General features: G+C 36.1%; 5 protein-coding genes and 1 long non-coding RNA gene across 8 annotated transcripts; 3 read left to right on the top strand and 3 right to left on the bottom strand.

The window, feature by feature from the left end:
• LOC18605644 (delta(1)-pyrroline-2-carboxylate reductase) lies at positions 119-1620 on the bottom strand. Its single transcript, XM_007038775.2, has one exon. It carries the CDS (start codon positions 1287-1289, stop codon positions 240-242), a length of 1050 nt encoding a protein of 349 aa, XP_007038837.2. The 5' UTR covers positions 1290-1620; the 3' UTR covers positions 119-239.
• On the bottom strand, positions 1723-8018 carry LOC18605643 (DNA-directed primase/polymerase protein). 3 transcript variants are annotated; one of them, XM_018117436.1, is made up of 14 exons: positions 7848-8018; positions 7321-7472; positions 6859-7028; positions 6593-6739; positions 6446-6497; positions 6076-6250; positions 5800-5882; positions 5427-5639; positions 4408-4524; positions 3782-3929; positions 3154-3261; positions 2820-2885; positions 2472-2740; positions 1723-2265 (listed from the first exon to the last, which is right to left on the bottom strand). In XM_018117436.1, the coding sequence occupies exons 1-14, from the start codon at positions 7927-7929 to the stop codon at positions 2182-2184; spliced, it is 1866 nt and encodes a 621-aa protein (XP_017972925.1). In that variant the 5' UTR covers positions 7930-8018; the 3' UTR covers positions 1723-2181. The 3 variants fall into 3 exon arrangements, with proteins under 3 accessions (XP_017972925.1, XP_007038834.2, XP_017972926.1); XM_007038772.2 differs by having other exon boundaries at positions 2472-2737; XM_018117437.1 differs by lacking the exon at positions 1723-2265 and having other exon boundaries at positions 2472-2667.
• Positions 9712-12766, top strand: LOC18605642 (DUF21 domain-containing protein At5g52790). The gene is made up of 12 exons (XM_018117480.1): positions 9712-9892; positions 10004-10080; positions 10165-10248; positions 10336-10449; positions 10528-10614; positions 10738-10877; positions 10951-11112; positions 11320-11507; positions 11657-11910; positions 11994-12040; positions 12127-12403; positions 12517-12766. The coding sequence occupies exons 1-12, from the start codon at positions 9712-9714 to the stop codon at positions 12556-12558; spliced, it is 1653 nt and encodes a 550-aa protein (XP_017972969.1). The 3' UTR covers positions 12559-12766.
• LOC18605641 (uncharacterized protein PAM68-like) lies at positions 13255-14159 on the top strand. Its single transcript, XM_007038770.2, has one exon. The coding sequence runs from the start codon at positions 13338-13340 to the stop codon at positions 13881-13883; it is 546 nt and encodes a 181-aa protein (XP_007038832.2). The 5' UTR covers positions 13255-13337; the 3' UTR covers positions 13884-14159.
• LOC18605640 lies at positions 15814-17051 on the bottom strand. The gene is made up of 3 exons (XM_007038769.2): positions 16870-17051; positions 16567-16642; positions 15814-16383 (listed from the first exon to the last, which is right to left on the bottom strand). The coding sequence occupies exons 1-3, from the start codon at positions 16873-16875 to the stop codon at positions 16055-16057; spliced, it is 411 nt and encodes a 136-aa protein (XP_007038831.2). The 5' UTR covers positions 16876-17051; the 3' UTR covers positions 15814-16054.
• LOC18605639 lies at positions 17185-17761 on the top strand. Its single transcript, XR_001927142.1, has 2 exons — positions 17185-17300; positions 17409-17761. It is a non-coding gene; the product is annotated as an uncharacterized LOC18605639 (long non-coding RNA).

The raw sequence follows: 18604 nt of genomic DNA, 5'->3' as shown, positions 1-18604 counted from the left end.
GTCCGCGGAACCAGAGGCGCCTCCACATGCCAATTTTAAGACAAATTTATACAGGCGACGCGAGGGCACTCCAACAAAACGATAAGAATCAGCGACCAGCAAAGGCAAATGGCAGATATGAATAAGCTTAAAAAGTAAAAGCTAGATAATTTCATTGCTCTTGGGAGATAAAGGAGAGACATTATTTTATAGCTATTTAACACGCGATGAGAGTAAATGGAGCCCAGCAAAGACATGTCTCAACACTTGTTCTTCGTATAGGTTTCGTAGACCAATTGTGCTGCTAGGATATCCACAACGGCAGAACCAACAGATTTAAACACAGTAATCTCCTCAGAATTTGTCCTCCCTACCTTCTCTCCCTTGATCAGCTCAACCAAATTTCCCCCAATATCTTCCTTCCCAATCACCCCTCTCTCGAAAGCACCCACCAGCTCTCCTGCCTCTACCAGAGCCGCTGCATTATCAACGTAAACTCTCCCTCGTCTTATTGCCTCATCATCACATTCCTTCATTGTATGCATAAACGAGCCAACCAAATCCAAGTGCGCCCCTGCCTTGAGTTTCTCGCCTTTAACAAGCGCCACTTCAGCATTTGTAGCACAGCTGACAATATCTCCTAGTTCAACGATTCCCTCCAGTGACTCATTGCTCTCGAAACAAACCCCATTATATTCGTTGTTTCCTTGCAGATTCTCAGCCAAGTCGGCGGCCTTCTTAATCGTTCTGTTCCAAATTATCACCTTTTGCAAACTGGGATTGGCTGCTAAGTGGGCTTTGATCAAATGAGGTGCCAATGCGCCTGCACCGATCATGACGAGGACTTTGCTGTCATTTCTTGCCAATATTTTCGAAGCTAAGCCTGATACGCATGCCGTCCTGTAAAGGGTCAATACAGTTCCATCCATTGATGCCAAAGGTTGCCCTGTTATTGAGCCGAAGAGTACGTAATTAGCATGAACACAAGGTAAGTTTAGGGTGGAGTTCTGCGGGAAATAAGTGACGAGCTTGACGCCTATGTAGGGAAGAGATGGGGATGAAGACCAGGAAGGCATGAGGAGAAGAGAGGAGGATGGTGAAACGGGGTAGTTTTGGCGGATAAGGGTATTGATAGTGGAGGAGACTGTGGGGAGAGAAGAATGAAAGTGTTGGATTAAGGTGTGGTGGGAAAGCATGGAGTGAAGAGACTCAGAGGAGAAGAAGATCGGGGAATTGATGCTACTGGGAGGATTACTGATGCTGGTGCTCTTGGGACTTCTATTGTTGGTTGGGTTTGGTTTCGAAGCCATTACTGGGAGTTATGGATTTCGGAATTCGGAAGTATTAGGAGTTTTTGGGGACTTGGGGAGAAGAGTGAGACTGAGAGATGAAGATGGTGGATCTGCAAAATGAGAAGAGGCGACCAAGACTTGCGTTTGCTAAATCGTTTGTCTTCTGATTTTGACAGGTTTATACAAAAATGGGACCAATCTGGTGTAGTTATGGTTTGTTGCACCAACATTATTTGGTTTTTTGGGTTCTCTAACCATGATGGAATAAGGTATTAAGGCCCCTACACGGGCCCAATTGGCCGAAATTGGGCTTGGATGTTACACTAACGAGATAACCCCTTTTCTTATGTTATTTGCTTGCAGAAACATTTCAATGGAGCCAGAGAACTCATTCAGGGTAACACTGTAGTTAAGCGTGGCTAAAGACAGTAGTTCATGGGTGCTTTTGACCTTTGAAAGAAGAAAATCAAAATTTCGAATACATTTTATCGTTTGAAGATTACTCTTACAAGTTCCATCGCTTGTATATCCTTCTAAAAGTGCATAATTAACAAAATGTTCTCACACCTGGTTTTATCTACCAACGTAGGGTAAACTTTCAATACTGGCTTTACTAGACTATTGGCTCTGGTTCTTTAGAGAGCTATGTTAAGCATTTATATTCAAGAAAATTTCATTGATACCTTAGCTTGTCAAGTTAAAGACTCGTAGAACTGTACAAACCCCTGTTCCCGCATCTCCTGCAATCACAAGGTGGCACTCTTTTTTGGATATTTGGCAATTGGCAGCCCATCAATCAGGATTTGAATTCCCAAATTGCCTTTCCAAGTTAATGTCCCAGAATAAGATTCCTTCGCTCCCATAGGGTGAAAGCTGGAATATTTAGCCAAAATCTGTTTTAATCCTTGAATTAGCTTAAGTGCTTAAGCTCTGCCTGAGATGCAGTCCTTTCGACTGCTACCCACCAGTCGTCATCTTCATCGCTCATGTTTTCCTGATAGTAAAGTTAAGTAGTTTTAGGAAAATAACATTCTTATTAACATTAGAATTACGGCAGATTCTAGAAGAAAAAAAAAAAAAAAAAAAAAAAAAACATTCTTATTAACATTCCTCCAGTTTCATTAAGCAGATGAGCAAACCGTATGCAAGCCAGATGATAATGAGACAGCTGGACAAAGTGAGATGTTTAAGTAAACTAACCATGTCATTGAACATCAGTCTTTCTGGCTTGCTGTCAATATTGTCTGCAACTTTTACAGCTTCAAGCCACCATGAATCTTTAGTGCAGTCATCTATATCACTTTCATTGCTGTAAAGCAAGACCCTTCCATTGTCATTGTTGACAAATTGATATTCAAGATCGTTACTTGTTAACCCATCGTCATCGACTATCTGTCTAGAATCAAAGAAAAATGAAGAATCAGGGATGCAGTCCGTTGGGATTGGACGCAAGGGAGATCGGTAACCTGCTCCAATCAGCAATATTAGTGCAAATCGTCAGTCATGCATAGAAGGTGAACTAATGAAAATGACAAAAGTTTCACATACCTTTGCAATCTGGATCATAACATTTCTGATAATAAGCTGCCCTTCTCATATCAACAACATACATCACTGAAGCAGAAAAATTGATATGCATGTTAGGCTCTTTGTCATCTACATAATTAAATTAAAATAATAGGAATCAACAGTACAAGCCAAATCCATCTTAGTGGTTTGGTGGTCCCCTATAGTATTTGAAGGCATGTTTGGATTAGTTAAAACTTCAATGCGTATACATGATAAATACAATGCGTATACATGATAAACCTAATAACCATAATTAATAAGGACAATGAAGTGCTCATCTTGCAGCTAACAGATTAAAATTTGATAAGCATACCATGATTGCTCTTATGCTCTCTACCAATTCGCTCACAGTATCTATTTCTTGACATGCTGTAAACAATTAATCCATACTCAGAGAACCAATACCAGCTTCGAATTTTCCCTACAATCACAGCAAATTATCAGGAAAGTCAGTAGTAGATGAAGAAAATTAATAACATGAAATTTTGTTAAGCATTATGAAAGCAGAGGTAAAAAAATCAGATATTATTGATAACACTATTGTCTTGTATGAACAAAGGAACATAATCAAGTTGAATTCCTCTCATTGCAATCTCTCTGGCAAAGCATAATATAACTACACAAACAACAAGATAAAAAATGTCAGACCAAACTCCCTCAAATCAAAAAGAACCCAACACTTGAAACAATATGTGCTGCATTGAAATGTCTAGCTAACCAGATAATATTGAACTATGTAGTCAGATCCACAGTAATCATCTATAGACATCCATGATAAACATAACAAAATCTTTCAAACAGAACAACTTAACTCATCCTGCTAGTTATCAAATAATAGTACTGTAAAAATAGAAGATAGTAAAATGAGGGCTTAGATTTCCCTCCAGATAACTGAAACATGCTTGAGTCATTTGCTATTTAAGTTAAGTACATGACACTACCTGATGCATTCCCGGTGGAGGCAATTGATTCTATAAATTCATCCAAAGATGGGAAGGGTGACTTTCCCGTTAAGTATGTTGTAGAAACATCACTAATGTAAGTGTTTTCTTGAGGAGCTCTGCAATATCTTCCAAAATTACTGGTTACCTGCAAAACAGAAGAATTTTGATTGTAAATAATACAAAAGTAGAAGCCTGTTTTGTTCAGTGAGAAAGAGAAGGTAGAAGTTTCTATACAGTGTAAATAACATAGTCCAGATGTCAGGATCCTAAGGCATGATAACCAATTGCAATTAAGTACCATACTACCATGCTCCTTGCCTGTAAACAATAAAAAAGTTAAAGGCCTGCTCTGTTCAGTGAGAAAGAGAAGGTAGCAATTTCTATATACTGTAAATAACAACAGTCCATATGACAGGATTCTGAGACATGATAACTAATTCCCCATATTTACAATTACGCACCACGCTACCATGCTCATTGCTATGAAGTTTGGCCTTCCTTTTAAATCCGAAAATATTGAAAGTTGCATAAATAAGCTAGCTAGTGTGAGAAATATACTGATACACATAAATATACTACAAGGTAGTACAGTTCTGAAAAAGCAAGGCAGAGTTCAAATCTACCTCTGTCTCAAAGTGCAGAGTCTTGACACAATCTAATTCCATCTTGCACACCAAAAATTTCTCACAATCAACATCCATGTTGCAGATTAGGGATGCCATGAACATGTCCACCTCACCCTGTTGTTCAAAAAATATCTTCTTTCAAAATTTATGTCAGAAGGAAACTTTATTTCTTAAATGGTTAGCATTTAGCTGTGATAAGGACATGAATATTTTGGTTAGCAATACTTCGTGGCATGTCATCCTACAACACCACTGTTCACCTGTCCATTCAACATTTCCATGGCAGTAAAATTGTGCACTATGCACACTTTTGCAGTGAAAACTCAGATAAAAGATAAGCAAGAGCAAATAGAAGGCATGGTGAGGACACGGAAAAATAATGGATATCTCTTTAATCAACAAATCTAAGCCTTGGTAAACTAATGGGACCATGTCATCTTTAGGAAAAAGATAAAAGCTAAGCAATACTTCATGGCATGTCATCCTACAGCACCAGTCTTCACCTGTCCATTCAACATTTCCATGGCGGTAAAATTGTGCACCAATGCACAGTTTTGCAGTGAACACACTCGAATTAAAGATAAGCAAGGGCAAATAGAAGGCATAGCGAGGGCACAGAAAAAGAATGGATATCTCTTTAATCAACAAATCTAAGCTTTGGTAAACTAATAGGACCGTATAATCTTTAGGAAAAAGATAATAATAAAGATATGAGAAAAAAAAATATTTCAATAAAATGCTAGCTCTTATTTTTTTCTTTAAAAACTTTCCAAGCAATTATGCCCATTCCACTGACATGCAAGGATAAAAAATTTACATGCACTCCCACACACATTTCTGCTGTATGCATGGTCCTGCGAAATTTTTTAGATAATACAAATAAATTGCCAGCTGTATCTGGAGCATCTTTTCCAATATGGATGAAAAAAAATAATATTACAAAGCAGAATATTTGTCACGAATTTAAAACTGCTACAATATAAGTTTGTAAGGGTCAAGCAAGTAAATTACCATACCATTTCCTTACATTTGAATCGCCCGGTAGGTAAGAGGAAGGAAGCCTTTCCTGCCTTTGATGATAGAGCCAGACGAAAGCATCGATTTCTAGAATATACAGCAGTGTCCACAAAAAGTTGGCCAGGTGATTCAGCAGAGGTCGAAGCATTTTTCACATATAATGTTTCAAACCTTTTATCCCTTTCCCTTGCACTTGCTATACGTGAGCATATCTGCTAAATATGTCATCAGTTAGCAATAACTGTTGACATTATGATGCATTGCAAAAAAACAAAAGCAAAGCAGGTTGAAAATTACGGTTTCCCCTGTTGGAGGTAACACAACAATGATATATTACATCAAAGAAAATGGTTAATTTTCAGTAAGTTGTACCTCTGCAACAAATGCACCCACATGTGAGTTGTCCTTAAATGCTGTCTTTGGTATGCGCATGATCAAATGGCGGGAAAACTTCTCTGCATTTCAGTATTTATACAGATGGCAATTAAATTTTAAGAAACAAACCCCGATATGAAAAGCAAAGCATGTACCTTAAAAATCAATAATATAGTGTAAATTTTTATGATGTTAACTGTTACTGTCAAATGTACAAAGATATTACAAAATGACAAGGAGAACATAGTCTTATGCACCTAGAACAAACCATACCTTCTGTAGATGAATCAAGTTCCACCACCCAATCTTGATTTCCATTGATAGAATATTTTTCAAGTAAGGCCTCTAGAATGACCGAAATCAAGAGATCAACCATTTCGTCTCCATCCCTTCCCACATTGTCTCTCTTATTGAACTCCAAATCGAAATACAGGTGGCATGGAAAACCCTAGAACCAACAGCCACAATCATAATATAACAACAACAAAAAGAAGGGTCAAATGTTTCCTCATGGCCAGTTTCAGGTTTTACTACTCAAGCACAGATAAAAGACATAAATAAAGACTGGCTAGAACAGAAAACTGAAGTAGAGATACTATTACACATGCACATTCAATTGTGGAAAGATATGCAGAGTTTCTACCTCCTGAATCACTTCGTAGTGATGGCGAAGTTTTGAATCCATAATTTTGTACCTGCAATGACACGATCGCAACAAGCAAAGAGTTTAAAAAGAAAACATCTCCTGAAGTATCAAGTGGGAACATACAAGTACCAATAGTAAAAAGACCTCTTCCAGAACTCCTCATATGTAGAAGCAAGATATCTTCTTTGCCCACTATAGTGGTCTTGATAACTAAAAACAAGTGCATTGGCATGTCCTTTAGCAAACTTTACTGCTTCATCCTGTCTTGGAAATGTAGCCCATACTTCTGTTCTAATAAAGGAGCAACAAGAGGAAAGTCAATTAAAAAGGACAGTAAAAAAAGGGATAAACCACTTGTTTTAAGTCAAAATAGTTGATATAATTTTAAGCAAAAAAGTGCTGACAAGTACCTTAAATTGAATTTCTCTTGTTCACTGAGTTCAATGCGAATTTCATGTAACAAACGCAGCAGACTCAATGGCCTTTTTGGAGGGATGCCATGTGGAGACCCATAAAATATAACTGGTGAGATCCGTTTCCCACCGCTAAATTTTCCGACCTTCACCATTGTTGAAACACACTAAAGGAAACATAAAAATTAATTAATCTCCGCTGTAAGATAGTGAAGAAATAATGAATCAATGACCAAAAAGTACAAATTGAAGAAGCTAACTTTCAGAATTTCATTATTAAATCAAAGAAAGCCAAACTTTGTTCAAATAAGTGAATCCATGTTTCTAAAGTCTCATTTCCGGTGGCCTAGATCTTAATTCCTTATGGTGCTCAACTAAAACAATGTCACGCATCTGCACACCATGCACGACCAGCCAGATATAAACTTAAAGGAAACAAAAGCAATTTAAACTACATACCTTCCCAACGGAGAGTTGTGCATTGTTTGGAGTTTCCTTTCCTTGTTCGGCTGATCCTAAGGAAGGCGTACAAGGTGATGCAGAGACCTTTCTTGCTGAATTTTCTTGATTCAGCTTGCTTTTACGTCTTTTTCTTTCCCTTACAGCAGATTCTAGAAAAACAAAACAAGACTCTCAATCATTCTCTTTTTTTTCTTTAATCTATACAACGCATTGTTTCTTGCAGCAAATTTGCACGACACATCAATATCATGTGAAATTGTACTGCACTAGAAGCGGGAGCACCTCATATTCGATGATGAAGATCGCAAAAGGCACGGTTTTAATTTACTCATTATGTTGCCCAAATTGAAACGTTTTACTCTTAAATTTTGAATTTCTGTGAGGAATGTGATCAAAGCCCTATCAAGAATTACGATTCCCTATTATCATTATCAAAAATTAAAAGTTTAAGTTATTTTGCAGCGTAATTGACGAGGGCTGTCTTTTTAACTAACAAAAAGATGGAAAAAGGGAGAGGAGCTTACGAGGAGGAGAGATGCCACACTTGAAGCATTCGAACAACCGATCAACGTCATCCATTGTGCTCGCATTTCCCTTCTTCGCCATTCTCTTCTCTCGTTTCTCTGTCGATTACTTCCACTTTCGTTTTCCCTCGACCGCTCACTGGGCGGGAATTAAATTTTTCAATGGGGCTGCCGAATTTGACATTTTGCATATAGAAATCCCTAACGTTCTTTTTTTTACTATATACTTTTAACTTGTTAACTTTTAACGTGCAAACTCCAAAGGTTAAGAAGGTTTAAACTTCAAATCTTTTTTTCACATTCTAAAGAACATTGATCCTGTCCGAGCATTTTTGTAGTCTAAAAATCTTATAGCACTACCTTTTAATTAAGAGATGAATATATGGAAATTTTTAATTAATTAAATTTTAAATTTTTTATGATTGTTTGAAGACAACTAAAACTACTATAAACTATATAGTAAACTTTATTTAGTGTGTTTTATTACTTCAATTATGTTACCCCTATGTGTATTTTATTTAGTGTATGTTACTACTATTCTTTATGTCATCTTTATTTTTTTAATTTTTACTTTAAATTGAAATATTTCTTTTTTTATTTTACAAAATTTATTCATTAACACATGCCAAACAAATTTTATTTTTCTTTTCTTCATAAAATTTGAATCCATTTTATTCCTCAGGGGTCATTTTCTTAGAAAAAAATAAAGAAGAAATCATACAACAACATAACTTTTCCTTTGTCTAAGACTTTGACAATTGTCTTCACTCTTATAAAGCGTGAAGCTCTTTCATTATCAACTCTCTACTTCACACAAATTCCTTAGAAACTTCGATGCTCCCTCGTTTGTGCCGTAGTTTCTTATTGCTACAAGAAAAGCAGCAAGAAGCGAACAAATTTAGGACCTGCAAAATCCAATAAATGGCGGTCCTTCCTTAAATGGAAATGGCAAAAACACAAAGGAAATGACGCCCTATGAATTGCAAACATCAAAATGTAGTCAATTATAAAAACTAAAGAGGTTCTCATTGCCATAACTTTTCATTTCTTTATCGTAGGTTTTCAACTGCTCATTTGTTTCCATTACAAATGAACGCGTTACTGCGTGCCACTTCATTCGATGAAATCATCCATTTGGGCAAAAGAAAATATAAACATTAACCAGGCTTTGTATTCTTCATGTTTGTACCTGTTTTTCCACCTGCTCCTTACAGGCTTATTTGCATTTAGAATAATAATTGCAGACAGATAAAGTTCTTGTGGCGTCATAAGCCACGGCCAATTAAAATGGCAGAAAAGCATGTTTAGGTGATAATAAATAACAGCATTGTTGCGGCAGATATGCAATAGGTGCAGTTTTACTATTGCATAACATTTCTAGATAAGGATGATCACAAGATTAATTTGGATTTTGAAGAATATTGTTTTTGCGTTCAGATAACATTTCTATGAATCAGTTGTTTAGTTTTTTGCTGTTATGGTTTCTGAGAGGGCTTAATTAGTTAACTGCTCTATTCAAGGTATTGATATGACGGTAACATATAGCAGACAGAATCTGTAATATATATTAATCATCTTTTTAATTAAGCGTGCAATACTAATTATATATTGCTACTTTTCACTCATCGCGTAGAGTACGCGTTGAATTTGGCAGTTGGCGGTGCACTTTTGTTGCTCATGACGCTGCAGTCGGTTTCATTTCTTCCTTGTCCATTGTATTTAAGCAAAATTGAGACCTCCGACTGTGTTTAGTACCAGCTGCTTTACTTATAATTAAGCCCTCCCCCTTCTTCTAATCAATTCGTAATACAGTCTTCTTTCTGTTATATATCCGACTCTCTGATTTATCAAGGTATCTGACACAATGGCGGCGAATGATGTGCCATGTTGTGAGTCTATGTTCTGGGTGTATCTAGTTATATGTGTGGCTCTTGTATCATTTGCTGGCCTCATGTCTGGCCTTACTCTGGGGCTCATGTCCCTTAGCCTTGTTGATCTTGAGGTTGTCATCAAGGCTGGTCAGCCCCAAGACCGAAGGAATGCAGGTTAATATTACTGAACCACTCTTTACTCAAATTATATCTCCATCCATCGCCTAAATTCATAAAGCACTTAATCCTCAGTTTGCTCACAAAAGATGTGTTTTTAAATGGCAGAGAAGATCCTACCCATCGTTAAGAATCAGCACCTACTCTTATGCACCCTCCTTATAGGCAATGCAATGGCAATGGAGGTATCTTGCTTACACTTACGTACTCCTATATTTACTGCAGTCCTTGAAAACACTAATTCTGAATTCTCTGTGTACTTGAATAAGGCCCTTCCGATCTTCCTTGACTCCCTTCTATCCGAGTGGTGCGCAATATTGATATCAGTTACCCTCATACTTGCGTTCGGTGAGGTAAAATCTCCCATCTACTCCGGACCATATAAGTGATTATGTATTTTGTTGATTTGCTTTACATAAAATACTAGAATGCTTGTTCAGATCATTCCTCAAGCTGTATGTTCTCGCTATGGGCTGAGTGTTGGAGCAAAACTCTCAGTTTTAGTTCGGTTCATTGTAATAATCCTCTTCCCTGTAGCTTATCCAATTAGCAAGGTAATTTCAGCAAACCCTAGGAAACTCAATGAAGATGTTTTAATCAAAATAATAAATCTTTGCTTCCTCTTCTGGCAGCTGCTAGATTTGCTGCTAGGGAAAAGACATTCTGCACTTCTTCGACGAGCTGAGCTCAAGACACTGGTAGATATGCATGGAAATGAGGTAATTAGTTTCCATAATAAACTTCCCAGAACTCAACTGATCACAAACTTTATTTGATTAACTATAGCATGGTTTAACCACCCAAAGTAGAACTAAATCGGTAATATTTCATGTTCATTGTAGGCAGGGAAGGGTGGTGAACTGACACATGATGAAACAACCATTATCTCTGGAGCCCTAGATATGACACAAAAAACCGCTAAAGATGCTATGACTCCCCTATCCAACATTTTTTCACTTGACATAAATTCTAAACTCGACGAGTATGACCTTCCATCTCTCTGCCTAACTATCCCATTTATTTTTCCTTCTCATTAACTAATTGATATGCTACAGGAAAACAATGGGAATAATAATAAGCAAAGGGCATAGTCGTGTACCTATCTACTCTGGGAGCCCAGCAAATATCATTGGCCTTATACTGGTGAAAAATCTGATCAAGTGCCGTCCGGAAGATGAAACCCCTATTAGGGATCTTACCATCAGGAGCATTCCTAGGTTACATTTGATTTCAAATTCCCGAGATCTATATTATGTTATTACCTTTTCTGCTGCTTCAAGTATAGTTAATTACGATTTCTGAACAATAATATTGAAAAAACTAAGAGATAGTCTGTCTGCAGTTTATGATTTTCATAATGTTTTGTAAGTGAGAACTGAAGGCATTACTATGAACTAATTCTATTACTTTTAAATCTTTGACAGGGTTCATGATTGCTTCCCTCTCTATGATATATTGAATCAATTCCAAGAGGGCCACAGTCACATGGCTGTTGTTGTTAAGTGCAAGAGTGATTATATAAATGAGGTTGCAGAAAGTGCAAAAGCCAAATCTAGCATCTCCGAGAGAAAAATCCACTCAAAATCGAAAAAGAGAAAGACAGAGGCGAAAGGTATAGAAGATTATTTTCATAGATCAGGAGAAACTGAATTTTTTGTAAACCTTCACACACGTAATGGTAATAAATTAGTTACGATCATGAAGATTAGTAAGAGGGAAAACAATACGATATATATGAGCTTATGATCACCCTATTTTCAGGTATTGGTCAGCATCAATACTGTCGAAATGAGCAACTTAGTATTCCTTCAAGCTCACCCTCTGCAAATTCTAACATCATTGATATTCAAAGTCCAACTTTAAGCATGGAGCTAGGCAGTAAATTACGCCCGCAAATGAAGAAACGGGAACAGGCAACCCTCTCAAATAGAGATTTGGAATCATTTCCAATTAACTTAGATGAGGAGGTTCTTGGTATCATAACATTGGAGGATGTAATGGAGGAACTGCTGCAGGTTTTTCTTAAGTATTTTGTTTCCAGAGATTATCGATTAGAGATGCAGACATATATTCTAAAACCAACTTTTTGCTTTTGCAGGAGGAAATATTTGATGAAACGGATGATTATGTTGATGTTCACACGAAGTAAGCTTCTTTCATTTTGATCACATTAACTTGCGATTATAATTTCCAGGATGTTTTTACACTTCCATTAATATTCTCCCCTTTAGAATTACTATCAACATGCAACCTTCACGAAGATCGCCATTGAGATCTCCCAGAGCAGCAACAGCATCTCATCTTCATTGGAGAAGCCCTACGGCATCCCCAATTTCTTCATGCCATGGAAGTCCACTATCTTCAAAGCCCCACTCTCCTGCACCAGTTGCACCCTACGTTCAGTCACCACTCTCCAAGCCAACTCTTTGTGCCTCCCCCAGGAAACCTATACCAAATTCTCCATCTAAAGTGTCAGGCGCCGCCCAATACTCGCCATCCCCACATCAGGTTCGTGGAACATAAAAAACTGCATTACGTCAACTTCTAATTTGCAATGATTCATACTTTAAATATTTTCTCATCAGTAGTTTACCTAATTCTCTGTGAATTGGTTCTAGCAGGTATCGAGAAAATCATATGAGAGGCTGAGACCTGGTTCTTAGGTTTCAATGGTACGAGTTACTGAAGATAAAGCACGCAAATGTTTGATATGTATGATGGGAATTTCTAATTCCATAGAATAATATGTGGGTCCACAAACTGTAATTTAGCTCCACAAAAGTGTTTTGAGGAACTAGCAAATTAGGGCTCCCTGCCCTTCCGCCTTATTTCGTTGAGATTTAAGTACTATTTTTGTTCATGCACTTTGTCGTTTCCTCCTTTTTAATGCACTTAATCCACTACCTATCCACAATTCATTGTACACTTAGCTTGTATTATAAAACATTATTAAATAAACATATAACAATTAAGTAAGATGCATCGGATTGATCTCATCAACTGGTAATTGATTATTATCTTAATCAAATGTTTAAATATATGAAAATTGTTGAGATCCGAAATGTTCAAATTGATAGTTCTCTTGAAAATAGAGAGAAGGTCTCTAGAAAAGAAATAAAAAGAAACAGGGGTCAGGATAACTTAGAAGTGCATAGATTGTACTATCTTCTATAAATAGAGTGGGGGAAGTGCCACTGCTGCACGGGAGAAGACAAGTGATAGCTGACTTGCTGTTAGGACTTAATTATATGAGGGTTCTTATTGTCAATGTCAAATTGATACATAAAACCCCAATAAATCTATTTCTCAAAATATCTTAAGATAAAACCAAAATATCTCAAATTCTTATACGAGAAAGCACTGCCATTCATTGTTTTCGGATAAGGTAACTAGCAATAAGAACATTAACCACTGCTTCGTGAAAAAGAACCCCAAAGAAACAATGAAGACTCTACTCTCTTTAGAAGCACAGCAATTTTACCTTCCAAAGCCTTCTTTATGGGGTCCAAGAACCCCAACAATTCTCCCTACAATCATCAAAAGCCAGAACCAAATCCAATCCTCATCAACGTGGAAACTGCAGGCCAATGCCAAAGGCTTTGCAAGCACACCACCAGCTTCCGTGAAAAAAAAGGGTGCCAATGAAGACTCCAACAACAACAATAACAACGATGACGAGCCAGTTCCCCAGGTAGTGTTTGATAGGATAATAGCAAGAATTTTGGTCTCTGTGGGAGTTCCTTTGGCCACGGGTCTCGCGTTACTGCACCTTTTCGGTGTCGCTAAAGACCAAAATTTGTGGGATGTGCCACTATGGCTGCCATTCTTGACTACATTCATAACTTTCGGGGCATCAACTCTTGGGATCGCTTACGGCACTTTGTCTGCGAGTTGGGACCCAGAGAGGAGGGGTTCTATTATGGGATTGGAAGAAGCTCAACGCAATTGGGTTGAGATGTGGAAAGAGGAGAATGATGGGCAGTGGTGAATGGTGATTGCGGTTGAGCTCAGCCGTTTGGATCAACCAGTAGGTTTGGGTCAACATCAGACCTCTTAATATCCCTCTAGTAGGTTTGGATCAACATCAGACCGCTTAATTTACCTCTAGTAGGAGTACTAATTTCGGCTTTTTAATGTACAGCCCATGTCCTAGCTTCAATCTTTTTTTTTGGAAAAAAAAAAAGAAACAGTAGAACTAGTACTGCAATATATTGTTTTCATCATCCAACAATACAGAAATACTTCTACCACTTTATTGTTTTTTTGTTCTCTCTTTTTTAGGATAATTTGTTATTGAATGTTTCTTTTCTTTACTTAACGTACGAAATACAAAGATAGGAGAAACTGAAATTTTATATTTTGGTCCTCCTAAGGATAATGATAATTATTAATATAAATTTTGGACTCAGGTTTTTTTTGTCGAAGGCATAATATAAAAAAAACTCTTAAATTCACATAAATCCATATACTTTTATTATTAAATCAAACTCTTATACTCTTATACTTTTATTTTGAATTAAATAAATTTTTATGACTAATAATTAATTCAGTCAAAATGTAATATGTCATTTTATGCCGCATGACACTAACGTGATACACTAAAAGATCATAATTAATGATGATATGACATATTAATATATCATAACTATGATGATATGACATACTAATTTATCATGATAATATGATTATATGACATTTTTTACTTTTTACATCAATATAAAATGATTAATAGTATTTGAATTAATGACAATTAATTAATTATTAATTATAGAAGCTTATTTGATCAAAAATAAAAGTATAAGGGTTTGATTGAATGTAATAAAAAAAATTTATTTAAATTTTCTTAAATAGTTTAAGAGTTTTTTTGAGTATTATGCCTTTGTAGAAAGTTAAACTTTTTAGACATTTACCCAAATTATTTCAAATTAAATCATTTTGGGTTTGACTCAGGTTAAATTCATATATTTTTTATTTGAATTTAAGTTAATATGAAATTAATAATTAAACTTTGTTTTTTAAATATTAATTATAGATTATTACGATTTTATATCAAATTAATTTCAATTTCAAATCGTTTCAAGTTGGAGTTTTTTTGTTTAATTCAATTTATTTTAAATTTAAATATCAAAATTTAATATTTAATTTTTTAATCAATTCGAATTTGATCACATTTGCAATCAGATTGTTTAACAAATTTTCAAGTTTGAATTCATTTTAACACTATTTAAATTATTTGGTCGACAAACAGTGGAACTGGTTTTCTGACAAATCCACGTCACTCATTCCGAGTTTGATGAGCTGCGACTTTATGCGACAATACAAGCGGAAACGAGTCAAGATAAAGATGAAAATGGGTGGAGAATAGAAAGTTTTTTTTCAATCTGCTGGCACATCAAGTACTTCTGATGTTTTGCCGATCTCATCTGGAGGACCTTTTGTAGCTCTAAGCAAGTAGCTCTGCTGTTCGAAGTCTCTTTTATGAGATAGTACTCAGTATAATTTTACCTTTCAAAGAATAATCTTTCCTCACAAAACGTGTTGAGTTTGCCTACTTATATAATTTTCAACGCCTGAACCAATCAACACATGAATGACGACATCAATAAATTGACAGTTGATACTATTGTTAATTAACGCCTTTGAATGCAATTGGCTTCTTTTTTCTAACGAAAACAGAGGTAAAGGATAAATTGGCAATCAAATCACACCGGTGCGTCGCCGTTTTCATTATTAGCACATTTTTCTTTTCCTTGATATTCCGTGTTACCGAAGCAGAAAGTGCTGAAAGTAAAGGATAAATTCAGAGAAAGAAACACACGGCTTACTGAAAATCCTTGTGAAAATGACAGTTTTAATTTAGATTATTCGCAACAAAAGATTTCCAAAAAGAAAAGAATATCTCAACAAAACACATGCGCTAATAGGAATATAGAATCCATTACTTCAAACAAAAATATATGTAGACAAAATTTTTGATAAATTCATATTAATTCACAGCAAAGTTTTAAGCTAAAATAATTAACCCACCAGGCCACCACTCTGTACAAAACGAAATTGAAAACAATACTAATCCAAAGATGCTGCTCTTATTCTTCTTCTTCTTCTTCTTCTACATTAAGTACTAGTATATAAATCTTCATATCTAAAAGGACAAAAAATTTAGCAGATAATGCAACCAGGCTGACTTTCCTCAACGATTTTAGTACCATAAGGGTAATTGTCGTGAAGATAATATGAGGGCGCTGGATAAAGATACGCATAGGGGTAAGGCACAGCGTCTTTTGGGGGATCTTTCTTAGTTTCTGCTGGCTTCTTTGGCTCCTCTTTCTTGGGCTCTTCTTTCTTCTTCTCTGGCTCTTTTGCTGGTCCAACCGAAACTATATCTGTGTGGCACAGCTTCCTCAGTTTTCTCACTACGACCACTGGATCAACGTCTCCTACCACTGTCAATTTTTGGTCCTTCATGTCCAGTGAAACTGAATCAACCCCTGCAAAATATCACTTAAGTTAGTTTGGCTTGCTTCAAGATCTCGGTTTTCTCTGTTTGATTTTAGTAAGGTTCTAGAAAGATCTCGTAATTATTTGCTTGAAGTAAAAGATCTTTCGATTCCCAAGTTCGTTAGCAACAGACATAATCAAAACAAGAAACTAAAACTATATATGTACAATACCTGAAAGGCCAGAAGCTGTCTTCATGGCTTTTGATCTGTACTTGCCGTCGTGTAAATCCAATTTCAACACAACTTTCTGTCAAAAACAAAATCAATCACTGTTAATATTTTTAGATCAAAGTAAGGCTCCAAAACTACTAAAAGATCAAAAAAGAAAACTTTGCTAGTACTATTTAGGCTAAAACTAAATCATGTTCACTTTTCCTCTCACCAAAACGTAAGTAACAAATTTCATTTAGCAGTTTTCATGCTTCTATATTTGTGTGAGCTTCAAAACAAGATGCAAAAAGATGGAAATCAAACCTTCATTTCAAGCTTTGAGAATACTTGAGTAGCAAACTTGCGAATAAAAACAAGAAACAGAGGATAGTAACAAGGTGGTAAAAGGAGGAATAGAAAGGCAAAGAACTCTGAACACCTTTGATGGTAAGGAGCTGAGGCTTCAGAATTTATACAAAGCCCAGTCAACCTAAGTCAATTCAGACAGATGGTTCTTTGCCTGTTTGGTCAATAAATGCGATTTTGCCAGCTACTTCAGGTTCGTGGACGATACCAAAATGATGCAAACGACATCGTTATAGCCAAAGAACCTTTTGACAAAAAGGCGCTTCTTTCATTTTCGTTCAAAGGAAAGTAGGAGAAAAGTATAACCCACTTAAACTTGTTTATCCAGGAAATTTCTATAAGCCTTCCAATTGACTCGGTTGGGGACACTGTTAAGAGAGGAAGTCTTCGTCTGTTTCTCTTCCTTCTCTTATTGCTTCTGTCTTTTTCCCTTCTTTCTTATTTTGTTTATGCAGTGTTTAATTTCTTTATTCTAAAATATACCCAAGCTTTTGCAGAGGTGGGACACTACCCAGCCTTGAGGGTCGGGCACCCCGCTAGGAGGGTGGATGAACTTGGACTCTTGGAGACAAGCCTCGCGCCAGGTTTACTCTATTTTTTGCCTTCCGGTTACATTAATTGATCGTATCAGTTTTTTTTTTTAAATGAATTCGTCATTTGTTTGGAAAAAAGGCTTGCGTGGTTTGTCATCTTTCTTTCTTAATCACGTGTCTCAAGTTTGAAGAAGATCTGGTCTGGTCAAGTGATCAATACAAGAAATGTAAAAAACTTTTCCTGTTGGTATACTTTAATATTTATGAATATTCAGTTCTCACGTCTGGCCAGAAGAGCTAGATGATGGATCCTGGAAGGGCACCTTGCCGTTTTTCCTTTTTCTTCTTTTTTTCTTTTTTTGTTTTGTTTTTATGGCTGATCTTATAAATGTTGTTTCACATGGGATTGAGACACGAGTCACATGACAGCTAGTTTTTCAAACCTTTTCTTTTTTCATTTGTTCATGGGAAGATGCTCCATTGTTTGACTCTTACAGCATCTTCCATTAATACCCAATCTATGTGAGTTGAACCATGTGATAGTGTTACTTAACAACTGTTCAGGGTATTGTATATTTACTATATAGTATTCTTTTGGTAGTGGTTTTTTTTTTTTTTGACAGGGCTGTCGATGTTCATGACCTGTGTTGAATCCAACATCATCCAATGACAACAACTATTGAAATGTTATGGTCAAAAAGTAAAATCCAACACTTTGCAGCTCGGAGTTGTTTTCTTTTCTTTTATTTTTTTTTTCCTTTTTCTATCCAATCTTCCATAAGCAACAAGTTCCAGGTGATGACACAACTAAGAAAAAACAATAACGGTACGACCTATCAAGAGAAGATGTGAATGTTAAGTGATGAATACTTCTAGAATATATGATATGTGTAAAAAAAAAAGGGTATAAAGAGTGTTCTAAGCAGATAAAGCAATCTAATATACATCTATAATTTCTTAAACAATCATAAAAATGTGGGATCGTTCTTGAATCTTGAATTCTTTTATCTGATACGATCATGAAAATGTATTCATGTGAAATATATTGATCGCTGGCCATCAGCAATGGATCTATCTATTAGCTATTGGTTTAGTGTTTTGCTTTTCTCTGTTTCTGCCCTATGCTCCAATAAAAGGGACAAAAGACAAAGAACAAAATT

Source organism: Theobroma cacao, chromosome 3 (genome assembly GCF_000208745.1).
Source record: "Theobroma cacao cultivar B97-61/B2 chromosome 3, Criollo_cocoa_genome_V2, whole genome shotgun sequence".
Taxonomy (NCBI): domain Eukaryota; kingdom Viridiplantae; phylum Streptophyta; class Magnoliopsida; order Malvales; family Malvaceae; genus Theobroma; species Theobroma cacao.
This window is presented reverse-complemented; position numbering and strand designations above follow the sequence as displayed.